The sequence below is a fragment of the Mustela lutreola genome, chromosome 8, assembly GCF_030435805.1.
Source record: "Mustela lutreola isolate mMusLut2 chromosome 8, mMusLut2.pri, whole genome shotgun sequence".
NCBI classification, from domain to species: domain Eukaryota; kingdom Metazoa; phylum Chordata; class Mammalia; order Carnivora; family Mustelidae; genus Mustela; species Mustela lutreola.
This window is the reverse complement of record NC_081297.1, coordinates 63,402,377-63,428,350: the sequence shown is the minus strand read 5'-3', so window position 1 is coordinate 63,428,350 and position 25,974 is coordinate 63,402,377. Positions and strand designations below refer to the sequence as shown.

The following is a 25,974-nucleotide window of genomic DNA, read 5'->3' as shown; positions in this document are numbered from 1 at the left end:
TAGAATGGCATCATAGGGATAGCCTTAAACCTACACTTTTTCATTTGTAAAAAAAGTGTTCTTTCATACCAGCAAACCCAAAAATGGCAATCACTGTATGATGAAAGAACATGGTTGCTGACCTCTGTCACAGGCATTTCTACCCGGCATCTGGGTGCCATGCATCCCACTGAAAAGCAACAGTAACTCTGCCATCGTTGATTTTCTTTTAGGAACCAGAGTTCCCACAGTGTAAATATTCCATGGTCAGTTAGCCAGTGCTTATGACTGAGCATTTCCTGTGTGTCCATCAGAACTAGTGGGACAGCAAATCCAGTCTCTACTTAGTGTGCAGCAAGCAGGCTGACATTTCTGTAGAGAGAAACATTCCCTGGGTTTATGCTGAGAGAAAATGGCTATCAGGATTTGCTTAGCTGCCCTCACAGTGATGTTCCGTCTGTAGATGCGTAGCAGGCACTGTGAACTTTGATTTTGCTTAATTGGATCTCTCTAGGGATTATTTTCTTTCAGTTCTAGAATACTGCATCTTCAGTTTAGGAAAATGGGGGGCTGTGGAAAAGTACGTAGACACAAAACCTTTCAGCCCTTATATCCATTTTTATTTCTGTCACATTGTTCTGTTTTATCATTCCTATACATTAACTGGGTCTCTTTCCCAACAGCATCTGTAATCTAAATATTTTTGACTACTTCCAGTTCTGTCCTCAGACCATATCTTCAAAGTTTTCCTTAAACTGTTTCCTTTGTAAACTTGGTAACCAGGTAGTTGCAAGCTATAATTTTATTATGAGTTTAAAACCCGTTACATATGAAGCCTTCCTCTAAAATCACAATATTTAGTAAGAATCTGATGTTATTCAGTAAGAGTCTGATGTTATGTGGTTCGCTTAGGATGAGGGTCTTGTCAAACCTGGCATTTGTGGGATTTTACTTTCTTATAGTACATTATGTTACCAAGTCCAGTGGGATACTGGAGGCATTGGGAGACATGGGGTGCTCTGAAAGGTAGAAAAGTTAGGAGTCTTATGACACTGGGGAGAAGTCATTCTCTTACCCAGATGGACTCCTCACTCACTGGGAAATCTGTTTGAAATTCTCTCTCTCTATCTCCCTCCCACAGCTCACACTCTCTCTTTCTCTAAAATAAATATATTTTTAATAAAAAGAAAAGAAAGTTCGTGACATACTCAGTAGAATTTTATATAAGCAATACAAATGGGAATTCAGAAGACTATGCAGAAACATGGATTGAGTTATGATAAGTAAAAAGACCCAAGATATTATGTACTCTATGATTTTACAACTCTGTCAAAATATATATGCATTTGAAAAAAACCAGAAAGGGAATATAGAAAAAATGATAGTTGTATGAGATGATGAGACTATACATTTTTCCTGTATTTTGCACACTTTTAGCAGTGTTCTGTTGCTTTTACAACTCAAAATAAGAAACACAACAGCATATGTCAGCCTTTGATAAGACACATAACATTGGGAGGCCTGGGTGGCTCAGTTGTTAAGTGTCTGCCTTTGGCTCAGGTCATGATCCCAGGGTCCTGGGATCGAGCCCCACATTGGGCTCCCTGCTCAGTGGGGAGTCTACTTCTCCCTCTCCCACTCCCTCTGCTTGTATATTCCCTTTCTTGCTGTCTCTATTGAATAAATAAATAAAATCTAAAAAAAAAAAAAGACACATAATATCAAATCAGGAATAATGCTGTATATTTTAAAGAGAATTACAATTGAATGGAGGGTGTTTTTGGTTTTTGGTTTTGGTTTTTTTTAGGCGAACACCCCAAACATAAACATTCAAAATGGCTGCTGACCCTTTAGAAGGAGTCTGTCCCCTGTGTGGTCTTCCTATTGCTTAAAATAGCTTGTTTTTTTTTTTTTTTTTTAAGATTTTATTTATTTATCAGAGAGGGGGGGGAGAGCGAGCACAGGCAGACAGAATGGCAGGCAGAGGCAGAGGGAGAAGCAGGCTCCCTGCTGAGCAAGGAGCCCGATGTGGGACTCGATCCCAGGACGCTGGGATCATGACCTGAGCCGAAGGCAGCTGCTTAACCAACTGAGCCACCCAGGCGTCCCTAAAATAGCTTGTTAAATGCATTCTTGAGCAATGTGAATTAGGTGTTTCTGGCAACAAAGATGAGAACATTGGGACTGAGTACTTGAATCAAGAGGCAACAAGGCTCTCCAGCCCCATGTGGAGTAGTCATGGGACATCTAAGTGCTGATGTCCTCAGATGCACAGTTTAAGAAGGCTAGCTCTTGTGGCTTCTTGGACATATTCTATCCAAAGATAATGATAAAGGCATTCTCTTTCTCTTATTTCTTTTTCTTACCCCCTGCCTTCCCCTCTTTAGGTTTTCACTGGAATTTTCACAGCGGAAATGTTCCTGAAGCTCATAGCCATGGATCCCTACTATTATTTCCAAGAAGGTTGGAACATTTTTGACGGATTTATTGTCTCCCTCAGTTTAATGGAACTGGGTCTAGCAGACGTGGAGGGGCTTTCGGTGCTGCGATCTTTCCGATTGGTATTCCATATTTCTCCAATTTCTTTTTACATTTCCTATCTTGCAGCTACTAAAAAGTTTTGCACAAGTTAATTTGATGATTTAAAAAATCCTTAGCTATATTCTACTCACAATTTCTGTTGGCAATTTATTGGCTTAGATACTAAAATTTTGAAAAAAATTTTCTGCTAAATGCCCAATATAGAAGTTAGTTTTTAATGTTAGTCAACAAACAGAAGTCAATTTTAGGAAGTTCCTCAGAAAATAATGGTTAATCTAAAAGATGAAAAAGGATTCCTAAGGGCTATTTTGAGGTATAATGAATTTGCTAGTAAAGCTGAAGTGGAATTTCTCCTTGTTCAAAGAGGTCTCTCATTTCTTCCATCATGATGACCCCTTCCAGAAAACAGGAACAAAACAGTATTTTTTAAAATGATATTGAAATTAACTGTTAAACATTGGCTTTTTTCCCCCATAACATTAGCTGAGAAGGATTTTATAATGTACCTGAGAAAACTAATGTTAAAATTATTAAAATGACTTTGAAACAGTTAATGATACCCTCAAAATAGCTTCCCATAAACACAGGCATAAGCTCTGTCCTGATTAAGTCCCTTGAGAAGCTGAGTTACTTTGGGGATATCCCACTCAAAGCATCAGAACTGGCTTAGGTTTTTCTCTCCTCATCGGGAAAAATACCTTAGCACTTATAACTGAAAGGATTTTAGTTTTTTTCATCAGGATATTCAGCATGTTGAAAAAGAGAATTGGAATAAAATGGAATTATTTGTAAAACAGTGGTCTCACTCAGCCTCAGTCCATCGGGCAAGTTTCTGGAACCTCTGTTTACTAGTCTTGGGATCTTTACTAGTCTTAGGACCCAGGCCACAGTAGACTTTTTGAAAATCGTTCTTACTATCTGGAAGATGGGATGAAGGAGTAAGAGGTGGAAGCCTGAGCACTAGCATTCCTAATAATTTTAAGAACCGGTCAGGAAGGGAAAAAATATGAATGATCCAGATATTCATACAGAGAAACACCTGGTAAATCTTAAACTCTCAGATAAGACTCGAGCTTTTAATAGGAAAAAAATGTTCCACTCTGTGCTGTTGCCTTCTACCAAAATTCCTATTATGTCCTGTGTTAGCCATTAACTTATAACATCTGAAGATGACCTCATCATTATTATTTCTAGATAATGAATTATATTCATTATAATTCTAGACTATTTGCTGAGACCTTATAAATCATTTATTACAGAATATAGAAATCTCATAACAGAAGTTTGTCCTCTGAATTAATATCACTATAGGCCCTCCTCGTAAGATGTTTGATATACATGGAACTGCACCTACTAGGGCTTTGTGCTTTTCCTCCAAATTATGCCAAGCGTATTCCACAGTTTCATATCAGCTATTGATTTTTTACTGGCAAGCAAAAAGAGAGATACTTAGAATTTTTACATGATTTTTTTAAAGAGACAGATGATTTATTTTTCACTTTCCTTGCCATCCTGATCTTTTGCTTCACTACAACTCAACATTTTCCTTCATATGTTCTTTGAGATGTCAAGGAAAAATCAATAGCAAAAGGATATATTCATGTATGGGTTCTTAAAAAGTAGATTGAGGGATGCCAGTGTGGCTTAGTTGGTTAAGCGTCCAACTATTGATCTCAGTCAGGTCTTGATCTCAGGGGCATGAGTTCAAACCTCCTGCTGGGCTTTGCACTAGGCATGGAGCCTACTTAAAAAAAAATTAAAATTTAAAAATAAAACATAAAAAGCAGTTTGACTCAGACTAATACAGGGGGCTAGAGGCAATAATCTTGGTTCCTAGTTTAAGTTTTTCATGTACTGTGAAATTAATCCATTTTGCCTGTCTGTGCCTTACATTCCCCCATTTTAGTCTAAGATAGTTAGAAAGTCCTGGGAATTTCCCAAGGTCGCTCAGTAAATTTAAGCTCATCTCACTAATTTTGTATGCTTTTATTTTAGCCATGCGGAAGATAATGGATTGAGTATCATTTGATTTTTGTTTCAATTTTTTCCCCCTTAGCTCCGAGTCTTCAAATTGGCCAAATCCTGGCCCACCCTGAACATGCTGATCAAGATTATTGGAAATTCAGTGGGTGCCCTGGGCAACCTGACCCTGGTGCTGGCCATTATTGTCTTCATCTTTGCTGTGGTGGGGATGCAACTCTTTGGAAAGAGCTACAAAGAGTGTGTCTGCAAGATCAACCAGGACTGTGAGCTCCCTCGCTGGCACATGAATGACTTTTTTCATTCCTTCCTCATTGTCTTTCGAGTATTGTGCGGGGAGTGGATCGAGACCATGTGGGACTGCATGGAAGTGGCAGGCCAGGCCATGTGCCTCATCGTCTTCATGATGGTCATGGTTATTGGCAACTTGGTGGTTAGTACTAACTTGTACAACTTCTCATTCTTTGCCCAAAACATCATACCCTTGACCCAGAAGCCCAGTGGTCTTGGTCCTACTAGCGTTCATGCCTGTGCTAGTTTTTATTCTTTCTTGGCTCAAGAACCCTAAGGTACAAATGAAGGAAAGGAAACTGCTCTTTACATAGGCCTGCTGAGTCCTAAGCCCCACAATCTGTCACCCCTTTTTCATAGCTATGGAAACAAACCTCAGCAAAGTTAAATGACCTTCCTGAAGTCAGGCAACTAATAAATGTCAGGGCTTGTAGTAGATCCTGTACTACAAAATCTACGCTCTTTCTACTACAGAAAAATTCATTTAAATTCAGAATTTCTCAACTTCAACACTGTTGGCACTTTGGGTTAGATAATTTTTTGTTGTAGAATTGTCCTACAATCCTTTTGTTGTAGAAATGTCCTACAAATGTGTTGTAGGATGTTTAGCAGCTTTCCTGACCTCTACCTTTTACTGGCCAGTAACCACCCCCCACCTTCCCTAAGTTGTGATAACAGAAATGTCTCCAGGCATTGCCACTGTCCCCTAGGAGGCAAAATTGCCCTCCATTGAGAACCACTGATCAAAACCGATGGAGGGTTTTATCTAACTTGTATAAATGGCAAATCACTTTTTTGCTGTACTCTGACCTGTCTGCCTGCTGTCTTCTGCCTCTGTATGTAGAATATTCACCAACAGAGATTTTGACGTCATGTTTCTCAAAGTGTGGTCAGAGGACTAGCAGCAATGAGATCACTTTAGAGTATGTTAGAACCTTAGGCCTCACCCCAGAACTACTAAATCAGAATCTGCATTTTTAACTGGACCCCCGGTGATTGACATGCACACTAAAGTTTAAGAAGTACTTATCTTTCAGATCAGGCCCAATCCAACTTGCCAGTCTAGAGCAAGGGGGGCTGGAAGAAGGCAAACCCAAAGGACCCCCTGTCAGCTCATCCAGAGAAGTTCTCTTCCTTTTTGTGCCAGAGAAGCATGCCAGGAGGGGGTTCCTGCTCACCAGCCTCTGGACCAGCCATGCCACCCTATTCTTTCCTATGATCTGTAAAAATGGACACTGTGATGTTTCTATAATCCCTTCCTTTCTCCATTTCTGATCACCCTTCCCTTGTCCTACTCCCGCTAGACTTCCCACTTCTTCAGTGAATGCAGCTGTGCCTCCTGATACATAGTGGCATCCACATTTCCCAGCCCTGGCCTTCCCATCCGTTCTCCATCCTCCTCTTCTCACTTGTCTCTGCATCCTCTCCCCGTTACTCTACAGATACCTGAGCACATGACATTACTTCTGCTTCTGGTAACACCTCTCCAGGTTTCCCTTTGCTCAGTCCTTCTGCCCACCTAGTCTTTAGGAATCTGTGACTAGAAGTCTCTTCTGACTCTCTTCTCTCCATTCCCAGTAAACAGTCTGATGCCTTTCATACACCTTAATTAATAGTATTTCTAAGATCTTCCCCATCCTTTCCATGCCTGTAACCTACCCAGTATTTCTGTAAGTGTGGTCTGAAAATCACAGCCACCCAATTTTCACTCATTAAAACAGGCGGTCCCAGGCCCTATACCAGATCTTCTGAATCAGAACCTTAAAGGTGAGGCCAAGGAAATATGTATTTTTTTCATGCAACCTCTCCCCAGATTTTCAGGCATGCTAAGGTTTGAGATTACAGTAGCCTAGTCCAGACCCTTATTAACTCATGCAAGCGACAGCTCTAACTGTATGTAGCTGGTAGGAATGATTTTCTCAAATCTCTATCATCTGTTACTCCTCTACTCAAAGACCAGTAGTGAATCCAGTTAAATAAAATTCAAATTCCTCAGCCTGGCCTTCAAAGCCCCCTCCAACTCACCCTCATTTTACCAACCATACTCCTTTATAATTCTACAAATGGCCCAAATAATTTGCATACATATAGTGCATTTATTGTTTCCATTCCCCCCACTCTATGCATACTATGATCTCCACCTAAAATGTATTGCTTGCTCTTCTTCAGAAGTGTGACAAAGTAAGGGCCAGGTGTAAATCAAGAAGTGAACACCTCTCCCAATTTGTAAAGTAAGTCTTAATAAAAATAAATTAATTAATCTTAATGTCCAATGTGGTAAAATAGACTATTAAAACATAAATAAATAAAGCCTGGCTTTATTTAAATAAAGCTTGGCTGGACATTTAGATATACAACAGGACACAACAGTCACAATCACTGTCTTGTTAAACTACTTTATTTTATAAATGTTAGGAAAACAAAGGAAATTAATTCTTAAGATGACATGAACTGTATTTCAGTTCTACTTTCTTGATTTGTTGTAGGAAAGCATGGCTCTCCAAGCTCAGTTGTTTTTTTCATGTGGATTTCCAACACTTCCCCTGCCCGTGAATACATGGCATCTGTTTCTTCTTAAATCCTCCCAATAAGCTGTGCCCATCTTTATTTTCTGTTTGGGAAGATTTTTTTCCCAAAATGGATACAGTTTTTGCTTTTTCTGATTGTAAGAAAAGCAATATATTTGGGGGTACATATATATGTTTGTAAAACTATAAGAGAACCAAGAAAAGACATATTAACCGTATATTACAACCAAAACCAAACAAAGTTCCCACTTGGTAGAAAACAATATGGAAGTTCCCCCCAAAATTAAAAATAGAACTACTATATGATCCAGTAATTCCGTTACCAGGTGTTTACCCAAAGAAAACAAAAACACTGATTAGGAAAGACATACGCACCCCTATGTTTATTGCAACATTGTTTATACTAGCCAGGATATGGACCACACCAAGTATCCATCCATAGACAAATGGATAAAGAGATGGGTGTATCTGTATACAGTGGAATATTACTCAGCCATAAAAAAGAATGAAATCTTGCCATTGGCAACAACATGGCTAGACCTAGGGGGTATAATGCTAAGTGAAATAAGTCAGAGAAAGACAAATACCATGTTTCCACTCATGTGGACTTTAAGAAACAAACAAATGAGCAAAGAAAAAAAGAGACCAAAAAAACCCCCAAAACAACAACAGCTCAGACTCTTAAATACGGAGAACAAACTGATGTGTACCAGAGGAGAGGGGGAAGATGGGTGGAAGAGATAAAGAGGATTAAGAGAATGCTTATTGTGATGAGAACTGAGCAATGTGTAAAATTATTGAGTATTGTACACCTGAAGTTAATATAACATTATATGTTAATTATACTTCAATAAAAAAATTTTTTTTAATGCCCACTTAGTGACATGAGCACTGTCAAACCAAACACAATAGAAACTCTTGTGCCTGTCACATGAATCTGTGGGCTTCCAGTTTGAATCCTAGTTTAATGGCTGACTTCATGTCATACTGTCTACATTCACTCTCCTTTCTCCTAATGCCACTGGTACAGGTGCTGAACCTGTTTCTGGCCTTGCTTCTGAGCTCCTTCAGTGCAGACAATCTGGCAGCCACGGACGACGATGGAGAAATGAACAACCTACAAATCTCGGTCATCCGGATCAAGAAGGGGGTGGCCTGGGCCAAACTGAAAGTGCACGCCTTCATGCAGGCCCACTTTAAGCAGCGTGAGGCCGATGAAGTGAAGCCGCTGGATGAGCTCTATGAAAAGAAGGCCAACTGCATCGCCAACCACACTGGTGCAGACATCCACCGGAATGGTGACTTCCAGAAGAATGGCAACGGCACGACCAGTGGCATTGGCAGCAGCGTGGAGAAGTATATCATCGACGAAGACCACATGTCCTTCATCAACAATCCCAACTTGACCGTGCGGGTGCCCATTGCTGTAGGCGAGTCTGATTTTGAGAACCTCAACACAGAGGATGTTAGCAGCGAGTCGGATCCTGAAGGCAGCAAAGATGTAAGGTCCCAGTCTAGAACCCAGCCCTGATTCTGTGTGGGAACAAGTGGCCCTGGCAGTTCCCGGGACTGGTTCAGCTGTGGGCTGGGTAGAGAGCTTGGGGAGTAGCCAGCTAGGTTTGAGATCCAACCCTAAGACCCATTGCCATTCTAGACCTCCTCTGGGTGACCTAGTTTCCTGAGATGTTCCTAGATCTGTCTCCGTCACTGCCGGCTCATCTCAGTCAGAGGCTGGAGTAAACCCTCCAGTACTTCCCTGCCAGTAATCCATCTAAGCCGCAGCGCTGAGACCCACCAATAGCCACCTTCCATTTCAGGTGGACCCCTCATCTGTGAGCAGTCCCGACAGAAGTTTTGAGGGCCCTCTGGTCATTGTTTGCCCCTCTGCAAGCGGATGGTGATGCACTGGTAGTAAGAATTGCAGAGAGTCCTGTCTGGTCCTTCATCAGTGTCCGAGGTAGAGCGTGGAGGGGAAGTGTCATGCAGAGTTGGTTAAACCCCCTTTTCTTTGCCACTCTAGAAACTGGATGACACTAGCTCCTCTGAAGGAAGCACCATTGATATCAAACCCGAAGTAGAAGAAGTCCCAGTGGAGCAGCCCGAGGAGTACTTGGACCCAGATGCCTGCTTCACAGAAGGTGCAAAGGGGCAAAGACAGGGGAGGGGCCATGGCCCTGGCACTGCTTGCAGATTTCTGCCGGAGCCAGTGGTTGGCTCCGCGTGGGGGCTCCATGGCTTTCCTCAAGAGCTCTGTTCCCCACCTCCTCCTCTAGAAGCCAGTTGATATTGTTTCGCATGTTTGGTTCCTACCTAGAGCGAGTTTCTATTTGCAAACATTTCTTTGTCTGTTTTCTCTTGGCATCAGCCCAAAACTTCCGATAGCAAGGCCTGTTGTGGCTTGCTGTGGCTGTGTCTGCCTCCTAACTCCCCTTTTCTCCTCCCTCTCACTGCTTCTTTAGAGGACATCTTCCCAATTCCAGAGGGCCCTGTCCCAGTAGTGTTGCAGCGTAGCCCTAGCCCTGGCACCCTCCGTGGCTGAGGCAGGCCTTCTGATTCAGCCCCTGTGCTCCTGGCTGTGTGGTGGGACAGCGGCTGCTGGGGTCAGGAGGCCGAGGAAGGGTCAATGTCTGGGTGGGGCCCGCTCCTGCTTTGACCTGCCTCTCCCGCTGGTGCCAGGTTGTGTCCAGCGATTCAAGTGCTGCCAGGTCAACATCGAAGAAGGGCTTGGCAAGTCTTGGTGGATCCTGAGGAAGACCTGTTTCCTCATTGTGGAGCACAACTGGTTTGAGACCTTCATCATTTTCATGATTCTGCTCAGCAGTGGTGCCCTGGTGAGTCCCAGGGAGAGGACGGGGAGGGATGGGCTGGGAAGGGCTTTGTAGGAGCTGCGGGAGGGTCCAGGTGGGGCGCAAGCCCAGTGCCTCTGAGAGCACAGATGGCTGTGGCCCCAAGCATGATGATCTGCCAGAGTGCTTTGGCCTGATGTTTTGAGCTTTTAGGATTAGAATCCACTTATCCACATCCTGATCTTCTTTACACTCAATATGACACCTCTCACATCTAAGACCCCCTTTCTATCAGGATGAGAGCACAAATTATCTTCACTGCTTAGTTTACCCCGTTCTAAGCAACTTCCTCAAATGATCTTCCCTTCTTCACCTAGTATCCCAAATATCTTGTTCTTTACTTTTCACTTGCCCCAGATGAGAGAGAGGTTGGCTTTCCCTACCCCATCTCCCCTCACACTCTGACTGGTTGGGAGAACTCATGGCATTAGCAGATACTTAAAGAGCCAGGTCTCTGGTGTAAAGGCTGTTCATATTCACAGAGTTGGAAGTGCTTCTCATTGATCGGTGAGGCTCAGGGGGCACTGGACACGCAGGCTCCTCCCCTGTGGGAGCTCATTATCTGGGCTTTTGCTTTTATTTTAGCTGGCTTATAACTGAGGAGACCTGGACAGGGTCAGGAGTGAGGGAGTTGTTCCCCAGTTGGATAGATTTGAGGATAGTAGGCACTTAGAGACATGGCATATTTTCCTTGCTTGAGTTAAGGGAAAGCTGAAAATGCAGAATTTTGAAATGCTTTCAAAAAAGACAGGCACATTCATGTAGGGATAGAAGCAAAGCCTAATTTGGGTGCAGAAAATAGCAAGAGAATGTTAAATTTAGTGTTAAAGATCCTGTAGGAAGGGCGCCTGGGTGGCTCAGTGGGTTAAGCCTCTGCCTCCTGCTCAGGTCATGATCTCATGGTCCTGGGATCAAGCCCTGCATCGGGCTCTCTCCTCAGCAGCAAGCCTGCTTCCCCCTCTCTGTCTGCCTCTCTGCCTACCTGTGATCTCTCTCTGTCAAGTAAATAAATAAAATCTTTAAAAAAGAAAAAAAAAAAGATCCCGTAGGAGAAGAAGAGAAGAGAAGCTAAAATGGAGGCAGTTGGTGGCAAAGAAGAGCCCGTGGGGAGTGGGGGGCCAGAGGTGGGGGGATTATGCAGGCATGTGGCAGGACAATTGCAGGAGGCCAGATGGCTTGGCAGCCTGGATCTGGGTGAGGAGAGGGTTTAGTCACACTGTCCTGCCTGTCCTGGGCCTTTACTGCCTCCATAGGCCTCCCTCAGTGCTGGCTGAGGGGCTGTGCAGGCCCCCGTATAACAGGACGATCTCTGCCCACGGGAAAAGGGAGGGCCAGACTCAGGCCAGAGCCAGGAGAAAGATATTTTGTGACTGTCATCATCGCTCTTCCTCCAATCTTGTAAACAGAAACCCAGAATTAAGGAACATACCTCATCTTCTGACTCTTCTCTTTCTCATTGCCAGAAAAAAAGAAAAGCAGAAAAGCAGCAGTGAAACAGAAGTTCTGAACCTTCTTTGCTGCTCACCTTTGATAGTTTCTCTTTATTGTAGATGAATAAAATGGGGCACTTGGCTCGGTACTTGAAGACCCTGTGCAGTTAGGAGGCATGAGACCTAAGAAGAGCAAAGTGAAGGGGTGCCTGGCTGGCTCAGTCAGTTAAGCGCCTGACTCTTGATTTCAGCTCGGGTCATAATCTCAGTGTTGTGGGATCAAGCCCCGCTTTGGACTCAGCAGGAGTCTGCCTGAGATTCTCTCTCCTTCTGCCCCTCACCCCCTCTCTCAGCTCACGCTCTCTCTTTCAAAAAAAAAAAAAAAAAAAAAAAAAAGCGCAAAGTGAAGCCACAGCTAAAATGTCTGAGAGAAGCCAAGAGTGGGGATATGAAGGGACTTTGGGTGGGAGTGGTGGATAGAGCTGCCAGTTACCGAAAGCTCAGTCGGGCATCTCACACGTATTGGGTGACAGAATGAATCTCTGCAAAGAGAGGTAAGGGGAAACTTGACATGGAAGCTGTTGAGTAGTTCACTGAGCAGAGGGGGGGTTATTTGTACAAAAGACCCCTGAGAAGAACAATGGACCATGACCTCTCCCAGCTGCCCAGTGATGGAACTGGAGTATGTGATGTGCCTCCTTGTTGGAAGTGTATCTGCAGCAGCCCGATTCTGTCCTTCCTTCTGGAACAGTCCAGAGCAGGACCTCCCATTGTAGGACACAGGACTTTTGATCCCCCTGTAGTTTTCTCTCACGTTGCAGGACTCCCTGCTCTCCCTCCACAGCCCTCCACCCCAGTCATGGGAATGTTCTACCTTCGTGTTAGGAAGTCACTTCATTCAGGAATTCCAGAGAGAGAAAGTTGGACTAAAATTTTCTTCACCTGAGCGTCTCCCAGTCCTGTGACCCTCCCCCATATCTGTGGCATCAGGGGCTGCAGGGAGAAAAGATTTTATCATATAAGCATATAGAGTGTCAGCACGGAGAAGCTAGAACCCTCAGACTCTGCCGGAGGACATGTAGAACGGTGCCACCACGCTGGAGCGCTGGTTGACGGGGCCTCAAAAACTGAAGCCTACAGTCACCACGTGAGCTGGCCGGTCCCCTCCTAGACATTATACCCCAGAGAAAGGAAGACATGTCCACATAAAACAGATGTACGAATATCCGTAGCAGCGCCATTCACAATAGCCAGAAAGTAGGCACACAAGTGTCCGTCAGTGAGGAAGGTAGACAGACTGCCATACAGCAACCACATTGGAGTCTTCTTCATCGGTCAAGAGAAACACAACACTGATGCGGGCTGCAGCATGGATGAACTTGGAAACCTCTGTGCTCAGGGAGAGAAGCCAGTCACCAGGGACCACATATCGTCTGATTGCCTTTATATGAAATGTCCAGAATGGGCAGATTGGAAGAGAGGAAATAGCATGGTGGTTGCCTGGAACTCGTGGGACGCAAGGAGGCCAGAGGGTGGCAGCTAGAAGGTGTGGGGTTTCTTTTGGGGGTGGATGGAGACACTCTAAACTTGATTGTGTGATGGATATACAAGTCCGAATGTACTGAAAGCTTTCGAACTGTACACTTGAAATAGCGGCATCATATGCTGTGGATTGTATCTCAGTAAAACATTTTTTAAGAAGCCACTTGTGGCGGGGGGGGGGGGGGGGCATGAGAGAGACAGGAAGCCCAGCATAGGCCAGCCGCAGGGGGAGGAGCTGCCGAGGGGTGGGGGCCTTCCCAAGCTGCTTGCCTCCCTTCAGGCACCTTGGGCAGCCACTGCTTCTCTTCCAGGCCTTCGAGGACATTTACATCGAGCAGAGAAAGACCATCCGTACCATCCTGGAATACGCCGACAAAGTCTTCACCTACATCTTCATCCTGGAGATGTTGCTCAAGTGGACAGCCTACGGCTTCGTCAAGTTCTTCACCAACGCCTGGTGCTGGCTGGACTTCCTCATTGTGGCTGTACGTGTCCTGCTTTCTACTTCCCACCCCTTCTCGTAGGGAAACAAAAGCAGGGATGTTCCTTCCTCTAATGGCCAAAGTTGCCTGGGCACCCAGGATGTTGGACAAGATCTAGGTGTAGTTTGGGGGAAAGCTCCTGTCAGAGCACTCAGAGCTTAACTTCAGGCGAGGGAACTCTGAAGTCCCTCCATCAGCCCCAGGGTTAACCAACCAGCTCTGGGCTCTGGTGGTTTGGCTTGGAAGAGTCAGAGATTAGGAGCGGGAAGTGGAATTGTTGGTGCCAACACCCCTTGTTATTAGGCTGGGAACAAACAGTTCTTGCCCTGTGCCAGCAGGGTGCCCTCTTTCTGGTGCCAGGGGAGGGGTGAGGATGAGGAGGGGTACAGGTGTGGGAGGGATCTCGGTAAAGCTCTCTCTGCTGACCATTCCTATGGATACTTCCATCATCTCAAGGCTTCGCACCAGACTCCTCCGAACGAATCCGCCTGTCCAGAAGCGGTGGTGTTCACACTGAAATCCACGCCCCTTCCCACACACTGCCATTTCCACAGTGGTGATCACACGAGAATCCTTTTCTCCTCCAGGTACCAAGACCATTTCCAAGGCTTGCCAGCCATCACCTACTGTCTTATTTTTCAGGGTGGAAGCTGCATCTTCTCTGATCATTTCTCACCCCACAAGCCCTTGTTCCTTGTTGGCTTTTCTAACTGTGATGAATGCTTCTTATTCTGTGTAATCACTAAAGCTCTTTTCTTGTAGCCAAATCAGCATTCGAAATAAAGGGTGAATGGGAATTTCAGGACCAGGGCCAGTGGAGAATTCACTTCCTGCTGAGCTGAGCGCTAAGTGCCAAGCAAGCGGAGTGTTTGGAGGCTGGTTGGGTACATATAGAATGCAGGTTTCCTCAGCCGTATAGTAAACCATCTAGAGCATGCCTCTAGGATCCGGAATGGAACAGCATGGACGCCTCTGTCAGATAATGGGAGCCCAGCACTCCGCACCAGTGATCTCTGCTCTAGAACACATTCCTGTTCCTGTAAATGTCTGTGACTTCTGACTTCCACGGTTAATGACTCCTTCCAGGGGATGTCACTCTGCTCCTATTTGCATTCCCTTTTCAGAAACCCGGCCTTTAGGGAGATGCCCAGATGAGGTGAGGAAGTCATCCCCTGCCCTTAAAGTGAGCCAAACAGGTACTGCCCCAGAGGGCGGCAACCGGAGGCCGTCCTGGCAGATTTCAGCACTCCTGTCAGCAGCCGCCACTAGTGCCTTCTGATGGAAGGGCTCCACCTCCCACAGATGGAAGGCTCGAGCTCTAAGATATATGTGCTGCCGAAGCGAGCACGGCTCGAGCTCTAAGAATGAAGGAGTGGGCTTGGGGTATGGCCCAGAGAATAAAGGGACACTGAGCCTGCTCTCTTTCACAGAACAGGACCCCCTGGTACCCAAATAAGCTGATAAAAGCATTGAGGGTTGTGCACATTAGCATTTATTTAGCAAACATTTTCATTCCCTTTTATACTAGGTGGCAGAGAAACAGAAAATATGAGACTGACACAGAGCAAGCATTTATCCATAACCTCCTCAGCTTGAGGGCATTGCTGGATTCTTACATTGCCATGAGTCCTGACAGTGGTTCCTCAGAACTCCTCAGTACCGGTTATTAGTCAACAAATAGAAATCAAACACCATTCTGTGTGTAGAGCTATCCCCGAAGCTGCAGTGAGCCACGAGGGGCATGCAGGCATGGCCCCAGCTCCTTAGGCACTCACACCAGTTTGCAGGACTCCTTGGAGTTGGCTCCACCCTTGCTGGGCCTGGCTCCAGCATTCTGGGAACAGGGCTCTCCTGGGACCCTCCCATTCACTGGCTTCTCTTGGACACAACAGTGCATTTAGTATCAGATGTTTACTGAGCACCCACAACGTGCCAAGCTCCTGCCAGGAGTTGTGGGGGATACAGAGAGTAGAAGACGGGGACACTTCTCTCTAAGGGCCTGCAAGGCTGAGACATGTATGCAAACAATCACCGTATAAAGCAGCATGGGCTAAGGGGGAAGAGGCCCCAGTCCGTCCCTTGGCTGCACCGCCAGCCACTCCTGAGTTGTGAATGGGGAAGAAGGCTCACATGCACCTGCACAGCTGGAACCATCCGAGTTTTTTGCTGTCATGTGCCCTTGGCATTCTAGAACATCCAGTGGGTGTAAATTTTAGGTCCCACTCTAGCTCCACCTCTGAGAGAAGCTCTTCTTTCTATCTCATTCCCCAGTTACTAGATGTCTGAATCTGTTATTCGTCACCATGTTTGTTTCCCTAATGGATTCTCCTTCCTCTGTGTTATCCCTTAAAGCTGCTAAGAAGACTTTTTAACAATCACGTGGATAATTCCGACAACCTCCAAGGTTAATTCTCTTTGGTTACAAGCCATGTAATTCCCAAACAGAGACAATGTTTGATTTTGCTCAGGTCCTTGGCTGCAGTGGAGACCTTGTCCTGTAGAAGAGTTTTGTCAACTTTCCCCCAGGGAAATTTATCCCCTTATATCAAGAGGTTAACCAGCATATCAGTTCCAGAGACGGGAACTTTCAGAGACCACACATCCTGAATTCAGACTATGACAAACATTCTCCATTTGAAAATGTTCACATCATTTGGAAAAAGTCACCTAGTGTCTCCCTTTTTTCTCTATTCCTGTAGCCATTGATACCCTGAATTTTTACTTCCCCTCAACTCCTTTCTTTTTTCCAGGTTTGATTCTTTCCTTGAAGTATACTTTCAGCAATGAGCTGGTTACCTCCGGTGAAGGGTTAGCATGGGGACTTAGGATTATCAGAGCGCCCTCAGCTGATAAGGACTAGCCCACATAGGCTCCTTGCTGACCCTGTCTTGGGAGATCTTGGCTAGATTGATCAGCTGAGCAGCATGGTATCTCAGCACCATTTAGAGCCAAGCCAGGGAGCAGCATCTGCACCTTCATCCTTCTTCCCACCCCAGGCCTCTTTGTAATCAGACTAACCCACTGCCCTGAAGAGCTGGAGTGTCCCTGCCACGTGCGGGGCCTATTGTGCATGCCATCGCCCCTCAAAGCTTAGTGTTTGGCCGTCTTTACCTGGCATAGTTTCTCAGGGTAAGCTTGACTCAGGGGTATTTGATCTCAGGCACTTGGTGAAGATGGGAATACTCACCTTCAGATATGCCTATTAAGGTCTCACCAAGAATCTGGCAATTGTAGATTATTTGGGGTTAAGAGTTGACTGCACGTGGCAATCATAGGCAAAACACACCTCCATCTAGAATCTTACTGAGAATGATAAATGGAGGGGAAATGATTGGTTGGTGCTACTGTTTCCACAGAAAGCTTTTGAGACCCTTGTTTTAGACAAAAAATGAACTCTGAAGCATGTACCCCTCAAAGAACAGGAGTAAATCGGGCAGGCTTTAATTCCAGATCTAGGAAGACTGCCTAGGACTCTAGGGAAGATATCTTCACTGATGGATTTTGAGTCCATGCACCCCTTTTAAAAATTGAAATCCTTGAAAAAAAATTGAAATCCTTGAGCATGCTCATCCCTTTCTCTCACTAGGTCACAGACATTCCACTTCTGCCTCCTGCCAGTCCTCCTGCTTCATTATAAAAAGAAAGAACTTATTTTTTAAAATGTTTCGTACAGTTCTGAGACAGAGACTCAAAGAATTAAAGCCCTCAGCTAGAGATAAAAAACAGCAAATGAAACTGAGTTGTAGATTGTTTCCATTTTTCTCCTCTAAATTTGCTTTAAAATATCAATGTAGGCCAAGCAGATGTGTAACCATCACTTTCTAGTAGAGGGAACTTAAGAATGACCTATGGGAGTATCCTAACCTATCCCAGAATTTGTGGTGCAGTACACGGGAAAGACTGCTCCAAGAAACCCAGAGCCCAGACTACCAGGATTCGATTGGCTAAAGGTAGTTCCCTTGGTGGGAACTCCAGTCAGGCCTCTCAGGTCAGGCCCAGGCAGCCCCAGATATAGTTGGCATCCGGTGTTAAGGGACCACATGGGAACTGCTCTGAGAGCTCTGGTAGGACAAAGTGAGTTTGGCTCTGGAAGAGCAGGAAGGCATTTAACCATCATGACTCCAGGCCTGGAGACCTTCAGGCTTCTCCCCAGCAGGGTGATACAGTCAACTCCGGATTGTTCTGATACCGATAACCGTCTCTTGGGATATTGTCGTTTTACCTGCCAGTCGGGGATGTGACCTCTCTGTGGAAGAAGGAGCTCTGGCTTGGAAACCAGGAGTTTCCAGGGTCTCTATTTCTGGCTCCAGAACTGCCAGTGTGACGCCCGGCAAAGTCTTGTGTAGGGGGCTCAGTGTCCTTATCTGTGACTACAATTTTTAAAATCGCTCTAAGTTTATCCTTCCAGCTGTTTTTCTAACGATGAGAGTAGGTGGTCCAGGAAAGAACAGACCTGAGGCCAGTTCATTCTGAGCTGTTTCTGGAGAGAAAGAATGGGGTTGATAAGGAGAAGTACAGGTTCAGTTTTCAGGCCCACCCAAGTTCTTAAGAAGGCGTCTGGTTGTAGTTCAGAGACGGAAGGATTATTATAGTTGAAAGTGAGAGACGGAAGACTTGCTTAAGGGAGTTCTCGTGGAGCCAAAACTGTCTAGAAATTGCTTCCTTTGGTTCTTGCCTTCTTGGGAATGGCAAAGCCAGCTGTGGCGCTTACTGGATACATTTCCTTTGTTGACGTAGTAACTCCTCACGTTCTCCGGCAAATGGTTTCTTGTCAACCAGGAGCAAGAGAGCTTGTCCCTGTTGGAAATCCATGGTGAATGAGCTGAGGAGGGGGCGGCTTGTGTGGAGTGTGTGTATTTATCTGTATTCTTTTCCATAGGTACCATTAAATTTGTCTGGCTTAATTTAATGGCAACTTCTGGGAGCTGCAGAGGCTGTAAAGGGCGAGGGTAAGGCTTTTGTCATCTGTTCAGGCTCCTCTCCTTCCACTGGAACGTCCTCATTCCCCCTCTCCCTTCAGCCTCTTCCCTTTGCCAACCTTATGTATGTTCTACCGCCTCCTCTCGATTTTCTCCTCCCCCTTGTGTTTTTTCTTCTGCCTCTCAACCTCCTTTCCTTTCAGGTCGTTTGAGTCCAAGTTGAAGTAGGCAGCTGGTGTTACCCACTCTCTCTCTCCCTGGGGGGCCCAATCTGTGTAATCAGTGCTAGGGGCTTTATTCTAACACTCTGGAACCTCTTTTCTTGTTTTTCTTTGTTTTGTTTTGTTTCCTTTTTTGTTTTTGTTTTTCTCTTCTGTTTCCGTGTAGGTCTCTTTAGTCAGCCTTATAGCTAATGCCCTGGGCTACTCGGAACTAGGTGCCATAAAGTCCCTTAGGACCCTAAGAGCTTTGAGACCCTTAAGAGCCTTATCACGATTTGAAGGGATGAGGGTAAGATACTAAGAGCAGCTGATCCTTCTGCATGCCGATGGAAACTGTTTACGCATGCTAGAACCGATCACACGGTGGGAAGATCATTCAGACACGATCTGTGATGCAGCTGCTGATTTGATCCTCCACTCTCTCCCCGCACCTGCCCCGTGCGAGGGGATCGCATCAAGCTGCCTCATCACATTAATATGGGCCCCGCCCCAACAGCGTGCCATCGCAGAACATGTTAACGCTGGCTATTCTCATTTGGCCTGGCTTACCTGTAGCACTCGGGGCGGCTTTCTGGGCTGTTGATTTAATAGGGAGAATCACCAGGTGCAAAGAAGGGGAATTGTAACCCGCGGCCCCACTGAAAAGCAGAGACCGCAGGCAGGGCTAGTGCCGGGTAGGGTATCGGCCAGGTGGGGGCTGTGGCCGTGCCGTCACTGAGAACGCAGCAGAGAAGGGGCTAGAAGACATGACGGCAGGCCTGGAATTGGGAACGGAGCAGAATTTGGCATGGCCCTGGGAAAAGAAATGCTTTTCTTTCTATTCTGATTCCTCTTATTGCACCTTGTTGTTCTCAGCCCAGTCCCATAAGGACTGGCAGCCTCTGTCTGATAGCAAAGCTTTCCTCCTCACCCCCTACCCCTCTGCCCACGCTATATGGTCCCCTATCCTGACACCGCAAAATAACAATCAGGTATGACGCCAGATGACTTCTCCACTAGTTCTGAAATTTCCTGACACCTGCTACTCCTGCTTTGGTGATACTCCACCCAGATCCAAACAGGGCAAGGTGCTGTCACCCTGCCAACTTAGAAACACAAGGCTCCCTCTTTTGGTGCCCTTTTGCTGTCTCTGTTGGTTAAAAAAAAAAAAAAAAAATGTGCATGTGTGTGCATGTGCATGTGCACACACACACATGCTAAATAAAAAGTCAATTTCCTAAAATCAAGTGGGCAACTGTCTTTTAGTGGTAATAGTTGTCCCGTGGTAACAGAGAGGTCTGTTATACTTAACGAGACCAAGAAAACTCATTTTCATTCAGATGTTGAATACATGCAGGAGAGCAAACCGAGGATACGTTTTTAAATGTGCAAACATCAGAATGTAGGAATGAAAATTAAATGGTTACAGTGGCCCCCAGGAAGCAAGACTGAGTGGAGGAACTAGGTACCAGGACAGTGCTGCTTCATCCATTCCTCATCTGTGGTCCCTGGGCACTGTTCCACAAACAACCCCCAGTTGGACAGGAAGGTGAAAACTTCACTGCACCTTGGGAATTGTGTTTTGTTAGTTTCTTGAGACAAATGCTTTTCGCCACCAGTTGCATCTCTGCTGTAGCACAGTCACGGTTCGGTTTACTGCATATCAGCTTTCTGCAACCCGAGTGAAACCGTCTGCAGGAAAGTCAGGTCCACGGCAGCACAGACTGCTTTCAATTTAAAAAAACAAAGCAAAACTTGGGAGTCTAACTGTTTCTCCCAGAGATCAGAGAGATGTTGGAATAAGTGCAGGGAGGTCACTGTAAGGCACAAGCTAGACTGAAGGAGAGAGAGTATCCCACGGACAACTCTGCGCTCTCGGTCATTAGGCATGGGATTACCGTGCTCTCCCTTTTTCAGAAAGGGGTAGTGAAACTTTTTTCCTAAATCCTGTCACTTCTGTTTAGAGCATTGATCACCTATGTTGGTGACTGAAGCTGAGGAGTAAAAGAAGGCTGGTGGAGACAGTACTGGGCACACTGTAGCCACCTCCATAGCCTGTGCTCCTCCCCACCCCTCGGGGGTGATCCCAAACCTCCTAAAGCCAGACTGGTAGTACCTGAAGAAAGCCCAAGAAAAAACGCCCAGCTGACACTTGCTCTACATTTCTCCACCGGGAGTCTTGTTACTGCCAGTCCCTGCCCGTGGCGGAAGTCGTCCTTGGTAACCAGCCGGGGCTGATTTGTTCATGCCGGGGTTATTTGCCTCCCCTGGACTCAGGGGCCCTTAGGGTGGCCACACCTCTTCCCTCCAGCCCTACCCCCTTTCCCCACCTTCCCTTGGGCTCACCAATTCCATTCCCCAAAACTTCTGGTTGCCAACCTGCAAGTAGCTCAGGGACCCAGAGGCCCAGAAGAGGTGATCAGAGCAGAGAGGCATAAACTTTTCCTTGAAAAAGCATGAGGAAGTGAAACCTCTACCTCGAGGTTTTTTCCAACAAAAATAACATAAGGGAAAACCAGTTTGAACCAAAAGCCAGGATTTGGAACAATGAGTGTTCAGGAAGGGAAGGTCTGGTAGAGGAGTGGCCCTTGGTTTGGTCGTCTCTGGTCAGCTGACAGCACTGACCGCTCCTGGCTGGGCAGAGGAGAGGGCTAAGGACCCTGTGCAGCCGCTTCCCAGCCCCTCCCTGAAAGCGTAGCTGCTGGAAGGAAAGATTGAATCCGCCTGAGCTAACAGTCAGCTTCCCAGCGATAAACAGCATTAGGTACATACATTTTATTTCAAGGTTACTTTTCTCCGGGGCCATATGTTTTCCATTTTGTGGTTTGGATTCTTATGTACACCAACACCCAGCACTTACCCTTAGAAAAACACTAGCTAGGAACCCTTCACAAACTGAAGACCATCAATGCAGGCAGGCTCGACTGTCACTGTGCTGCTCCAGTGGTAGGCTCAGACCTCCGTTTGGGAGGGAACATCCAGCCCTAGCCTGTCCTGGGACACTGACTTCCGTTCTTCCTCTCCTTCTTCAAACCAAACACTGGAAAATTGAAGCACTCATGCAATTATTGGCAAAGGAACACTTAATGTAGTTCTTTGCTTTTCTCTCCTCCATAGTAATCTTCATTTAAAGATTTCGCTGTGCTTTTAAATTTTTGAGGGTATATAATGCTATGAAACATGCATGCCTTTTTGTTGATTGTCAGTACATAGTTGTCCATTAAAGCCATGTTCCCTCTGCCAGATATTAAAAGCTATTTGACAGATTTTATAGCATTTAATGAACAGTAGTGTTCTAGACCTTATGAGAAGACAATGCTCTAAGAATTCATATCCATTGGAATTTTTCCATCAGCTAAGTGATTTGAAGCAATCATTAAGTATAAATGTCCATTGAAAAAAATAATTTTGTAGATTGCTAGATCCAAGCTTTGAGTAATATTTCTATACCTAATTTTGAACAATGAATTTTATCATAACTAAAAGCAATGTAGAATAACTTGAGAGTTATTAGGGACCAATTCATGAAGTGATTGCCTGTGGAAACTTGAATTACCATTTGCACTACCTATGGTGTGAGAGTTCAAGAAAGCATGGTTTTTTGCCCTTTGGTTGCTGAGAATGTCAGCCCAATGATGATTATATATGGAGCACAGTTAAACAATTTTCACTGTTTCACAATTTTCACATTATTAACTAGTATCTACAGCCAGGAAGAATTATTAGTAAATTTCATGAGCTGTTTACTGTTCTATTCATAAAGCTAAGCTAAGAAGTTTTTCTTTGATTATAATTAATCAGAAGTGCATTTACATCATATAAGGACATTGGATTTTCATGTTCTACATATCAGAGAACAAGGCCCGTGAATACTTTCATGTATTGATTCTTTCGATCAGCTCTACACGTATAAAAGTAGGAAGAGGTCACTTAGTTAATTAGCTAATTATTCTTCCCTGCTATAAATATTACCCCATATTCAACTGTAACATGTAACCCTATCCAGGACAGGTTATACTGGACTAAAATAATCAGAAGAGTTCCCAGAGGAGGAACTGAACTGAGATAAAAAGAAACATTTCTAGGTTTCAGATCTTTTGGGGCCTGCTTCCCCATTGCACACTTAGATGGTCTAATAGAAGGTCATGATCTCTCCCCTAAGCTCTGCTGCAAAATACTGTCACATAGACTTGATCTTTTGAATCTTGGTAATCTACTCTCTTATTGTCAGAGAAATGATTATTCCATTTGTGGATAATCCTCCTTTTGCCTGTTCTTTTGCACATTTCATTGCTTTCTGGTGCTCCACCAAAGGGTGAGCAACTGTAGAATGAGGAGGTAAAATTCAAATCTGATCACTGGACACATTTGGTAACATCAGTCAATCAATCAATCAATCAATTAATCATTCTCCAAAATAACATGGAGGATTTTCCAGATTTCAGGTATTCCGGCTTTCCTCTATCAAAGTAATGAACAGTTGAAGGATAATCATTTACACCGAAGACAGCTATTAAATCTAGAAGAGATTTCTTGGTCTAAGAATTAAGAAATAACTACCTCTCAATCTAAAGGCCTTCATATATAAATTGGGGAAACACAAAACTAATATTTTAATCTAAAGAATGACTCCTTCGCAGAATATCATTGCCTTCTCTATATAGGACAGAACAGCTCTTCTCAACCCCGTTTTCGCGCCAGTGATATTGCAGTGTAAGGCCAGAACAGAAGATAAGGAAAACGCAAGCCCAAGTCGGGCTCAAACAGAGCCCAGAGCTGCCCCCTGGCGTTCGTCCCACAGCACAGCCCTGTGGGCCCTTTTGACGCTATGCATATTGGCAGTGTGTGTGTCCTGCCTCTTCTCCGCACTGAAAAACTGATGCCGCAGCATGGTGATACTTCTCACCTCCTCTAACAAAACATTAGAAAGCTGCATTTATACCCATGGTTTTTATTTTTAACTCCATGTTAATTTTCCTAGGATATTAGAGAAAGGAAGACACAGTCTTCCCACATTATAGGGTTACCTTTCTGGGCCTTAGCAGTCCCACTTAAGACAACAGCAAGTGAGGATCAGGGCAGAATGAACACCAGCCTCATTTTCTGTGCCGACCCTGCCACCGCGTCCCCAAATGCTATTTTTGTAAGCCCTTTGAACTCCTCTACGGAAAATCGCCACCACAGTAGAAGTGTTATCTAGCTACTCTCACCTATAGTGTGAATCAAAATTGAAATTAAAAACAACCCAGAAAGTTTGATTCCTGAATTTTTCCCTTTGCTTTTTTTTTTTTTTTTTTTTTTCCCCATTCCCAAGCTTACCTACAGTCAGTGATTTTTAACAATATGCCGGTTTGGGGGTTTCAAGACCAGTGATATAACCCAGAACTTTCCAGAAAACATAAGGCATTCCTATTCCTAATACATTGTGAAGAGTAGAGTCCAGCCCTGGATTGACATCAGTCAGCATTAGCCAAACGGGGACAACTCTTACATTCAGAAGCCTACAAAGTCAGAAGAGAGGGGGAAAAAAAAAAAAAAAAAAAAAAAAGGCTGAAGAAGAATAATGAACCTTGAGTGAAAAATACGTCTGTTCAGATTTTATTTTATTCTGTTTGGTAGAGGGAATATAGCTTTTTTTTTTTCTCTTGAGCCTGCAAAATATGCATGCTCAGCTATTGCCTGAAATAAGATAACTGGCCTTGCATAAAAGAGACTTTGTGTACCATTGACTGATTCCCTGCTAACCCCAAAGGGTAGTTCTCTGTGATTTTGAACAATCCTACCTTGTTTTGCAGAGGGGGGAATGTCTGTTGATAGGCAACAGGTGAGCTTGAAATCAGATTTCCCCCACGGGGGTTATGTTTTATGAGCTGGCAAGGAGGGAGACAAGACTAAATAATTTTTTCAGTCCCAGGTTGGAGCCTGGCGGGGAGAAGACCTAGGTCAACTGGGGCAGGGAAATTCGTGTTAGATGAAATAAATATTAAGGAATTTACTAGTATTCCTCAAAATATTCTTTAGAGATTTAGAAAATGCTGGTCCTACTTGTGGATCCATCCAGCTACTGTAATTCCAAAGGGGGCATAACGTTTTTATAGTCAAAACAAGCCATGCAGTATCATTCCCCTCCTGGAAATCAAAAGACTATGCTTGCCCGTACTTCCTCCCAACACTCAGCAACCTCCCCCTTCCAATGCAGGTGGTGGTGAATGCCTTGGTGGGCGCCATCCCCTCCATCATGAATGTGCTGCTGGTGTGTCTCATCTTCTGGCTGATTTTCAGCATCATGGGAGTTAACCTGTTTGCGGGGAAGTACCACTACTGCTTTAATGAGACCTCTGAAATCCGATTTGAAATTGAAGATGTCAACAATAAAACTGAGTGCGAAAAGCTCATGGAGGGGAACAACACAGAAATCAGGTGGAAGAATGTGAAGATCAACTTTGACAACGTCGGTGCAGGCTACCTGGCACTTCTTCAAGTGGTAAGTGTTGCCATTTTTGCCAGTCCTGGGGAATTCCGACAGCTGGCGAAATCACATTTGGTTCCTTCTCATTCCTATCTCCAGAATCAGGGTTACTCCTCGTGGGCCACAGAGAACAATGTCCTTTCCCAATCCAGTTCCAGGGAGACACCTTTCCTGAGAATTCCTGAATTCTCCAAGACCTCACTCAAGGGGGGGTGGGGGGAATCTCTCCCAATGCTCAGGACAGAGTTCTGCTCAGCAACAAATTGATTCCTGCAGTGTAAAAAAGTTGCAGAGAGATCACCTTCTCTCTCCAGGGCAAAGTATGTATTTAAAGAGAACGGGGGTGGGGAGAAGAAGGTAAGTGCATAGACACCAACCACACCAACAGAATGGGAATTCTGATTTAGCAGAATAATCCTATATAACAGCCACACTAAGTTAACTAAAGAGAACAATATGGCAGTGCTAGGATGCTGCCACTCATGTCAGCCCAACCCAGAGAAAGTTCTCAAATTAACTTGTCACATTAAGAAAGGATTTATTTTAATTATGTAGCATACCATCATGTCTAGTTTTGTCTTTGACTCTCACCAATTTTTTGGAATGTTTGACAAGACAGTAGGATGCAATGAAAGCTCTTAGGCTTTGGAGTCAGACAGATGTAGGTTTGAGCCGTACTGCGGTGTTTATTGCATATGTAACCTTGGACAAATGACTCAACTTCCCCACGTCTGTTTCTTCATCTGTTAAATGTTGGTGATAATACT

General features: G+C 44.8%; 1 protein-coding gene across 1 annotated transcript in view; it reads left to right on the top strand.

Moving 5' to 3' along the window:
* Positions 1-25,974, top strand: part of SCN8A (sodium voltage-gated channel alpha subunit 8) — a 179,091-nt gene that overhangs the window by 137,037 nt on the left and 16,080 nt on the right. Inside the window, exons 15-22 of the mRNA XM_059185302.1 lie at positions 2,367-2,540; positions 4,577-4,933; positions 8,350-8,820; positions 9,340-9,457; positions 9,996-10,150; positions 13,449-13,622; positions 18,926-19,048; positions 24,938-25,222. Coding sequence (XP_059041285.1) covers positions 2,367-2,540; positions 4,577-4,933; positions 8,350-8,820; positions 9,340-9,457; positions 9,996-10,150; positions 13,449-13,622; positions 18,926-19,048; positions 24,938-25,222 — 1,857 coding nt within the window. The remainder of the gene's footprint in view (positions 1-2,366; positions 2,541-4,576; positions 4,934-8,349; positions 8,821-9,339; positions 9,458-9,995; positions 10,151-13,448; positions 13,623-18,925; positions 19,049-24,937; positions 25,223-25,974) is intronic.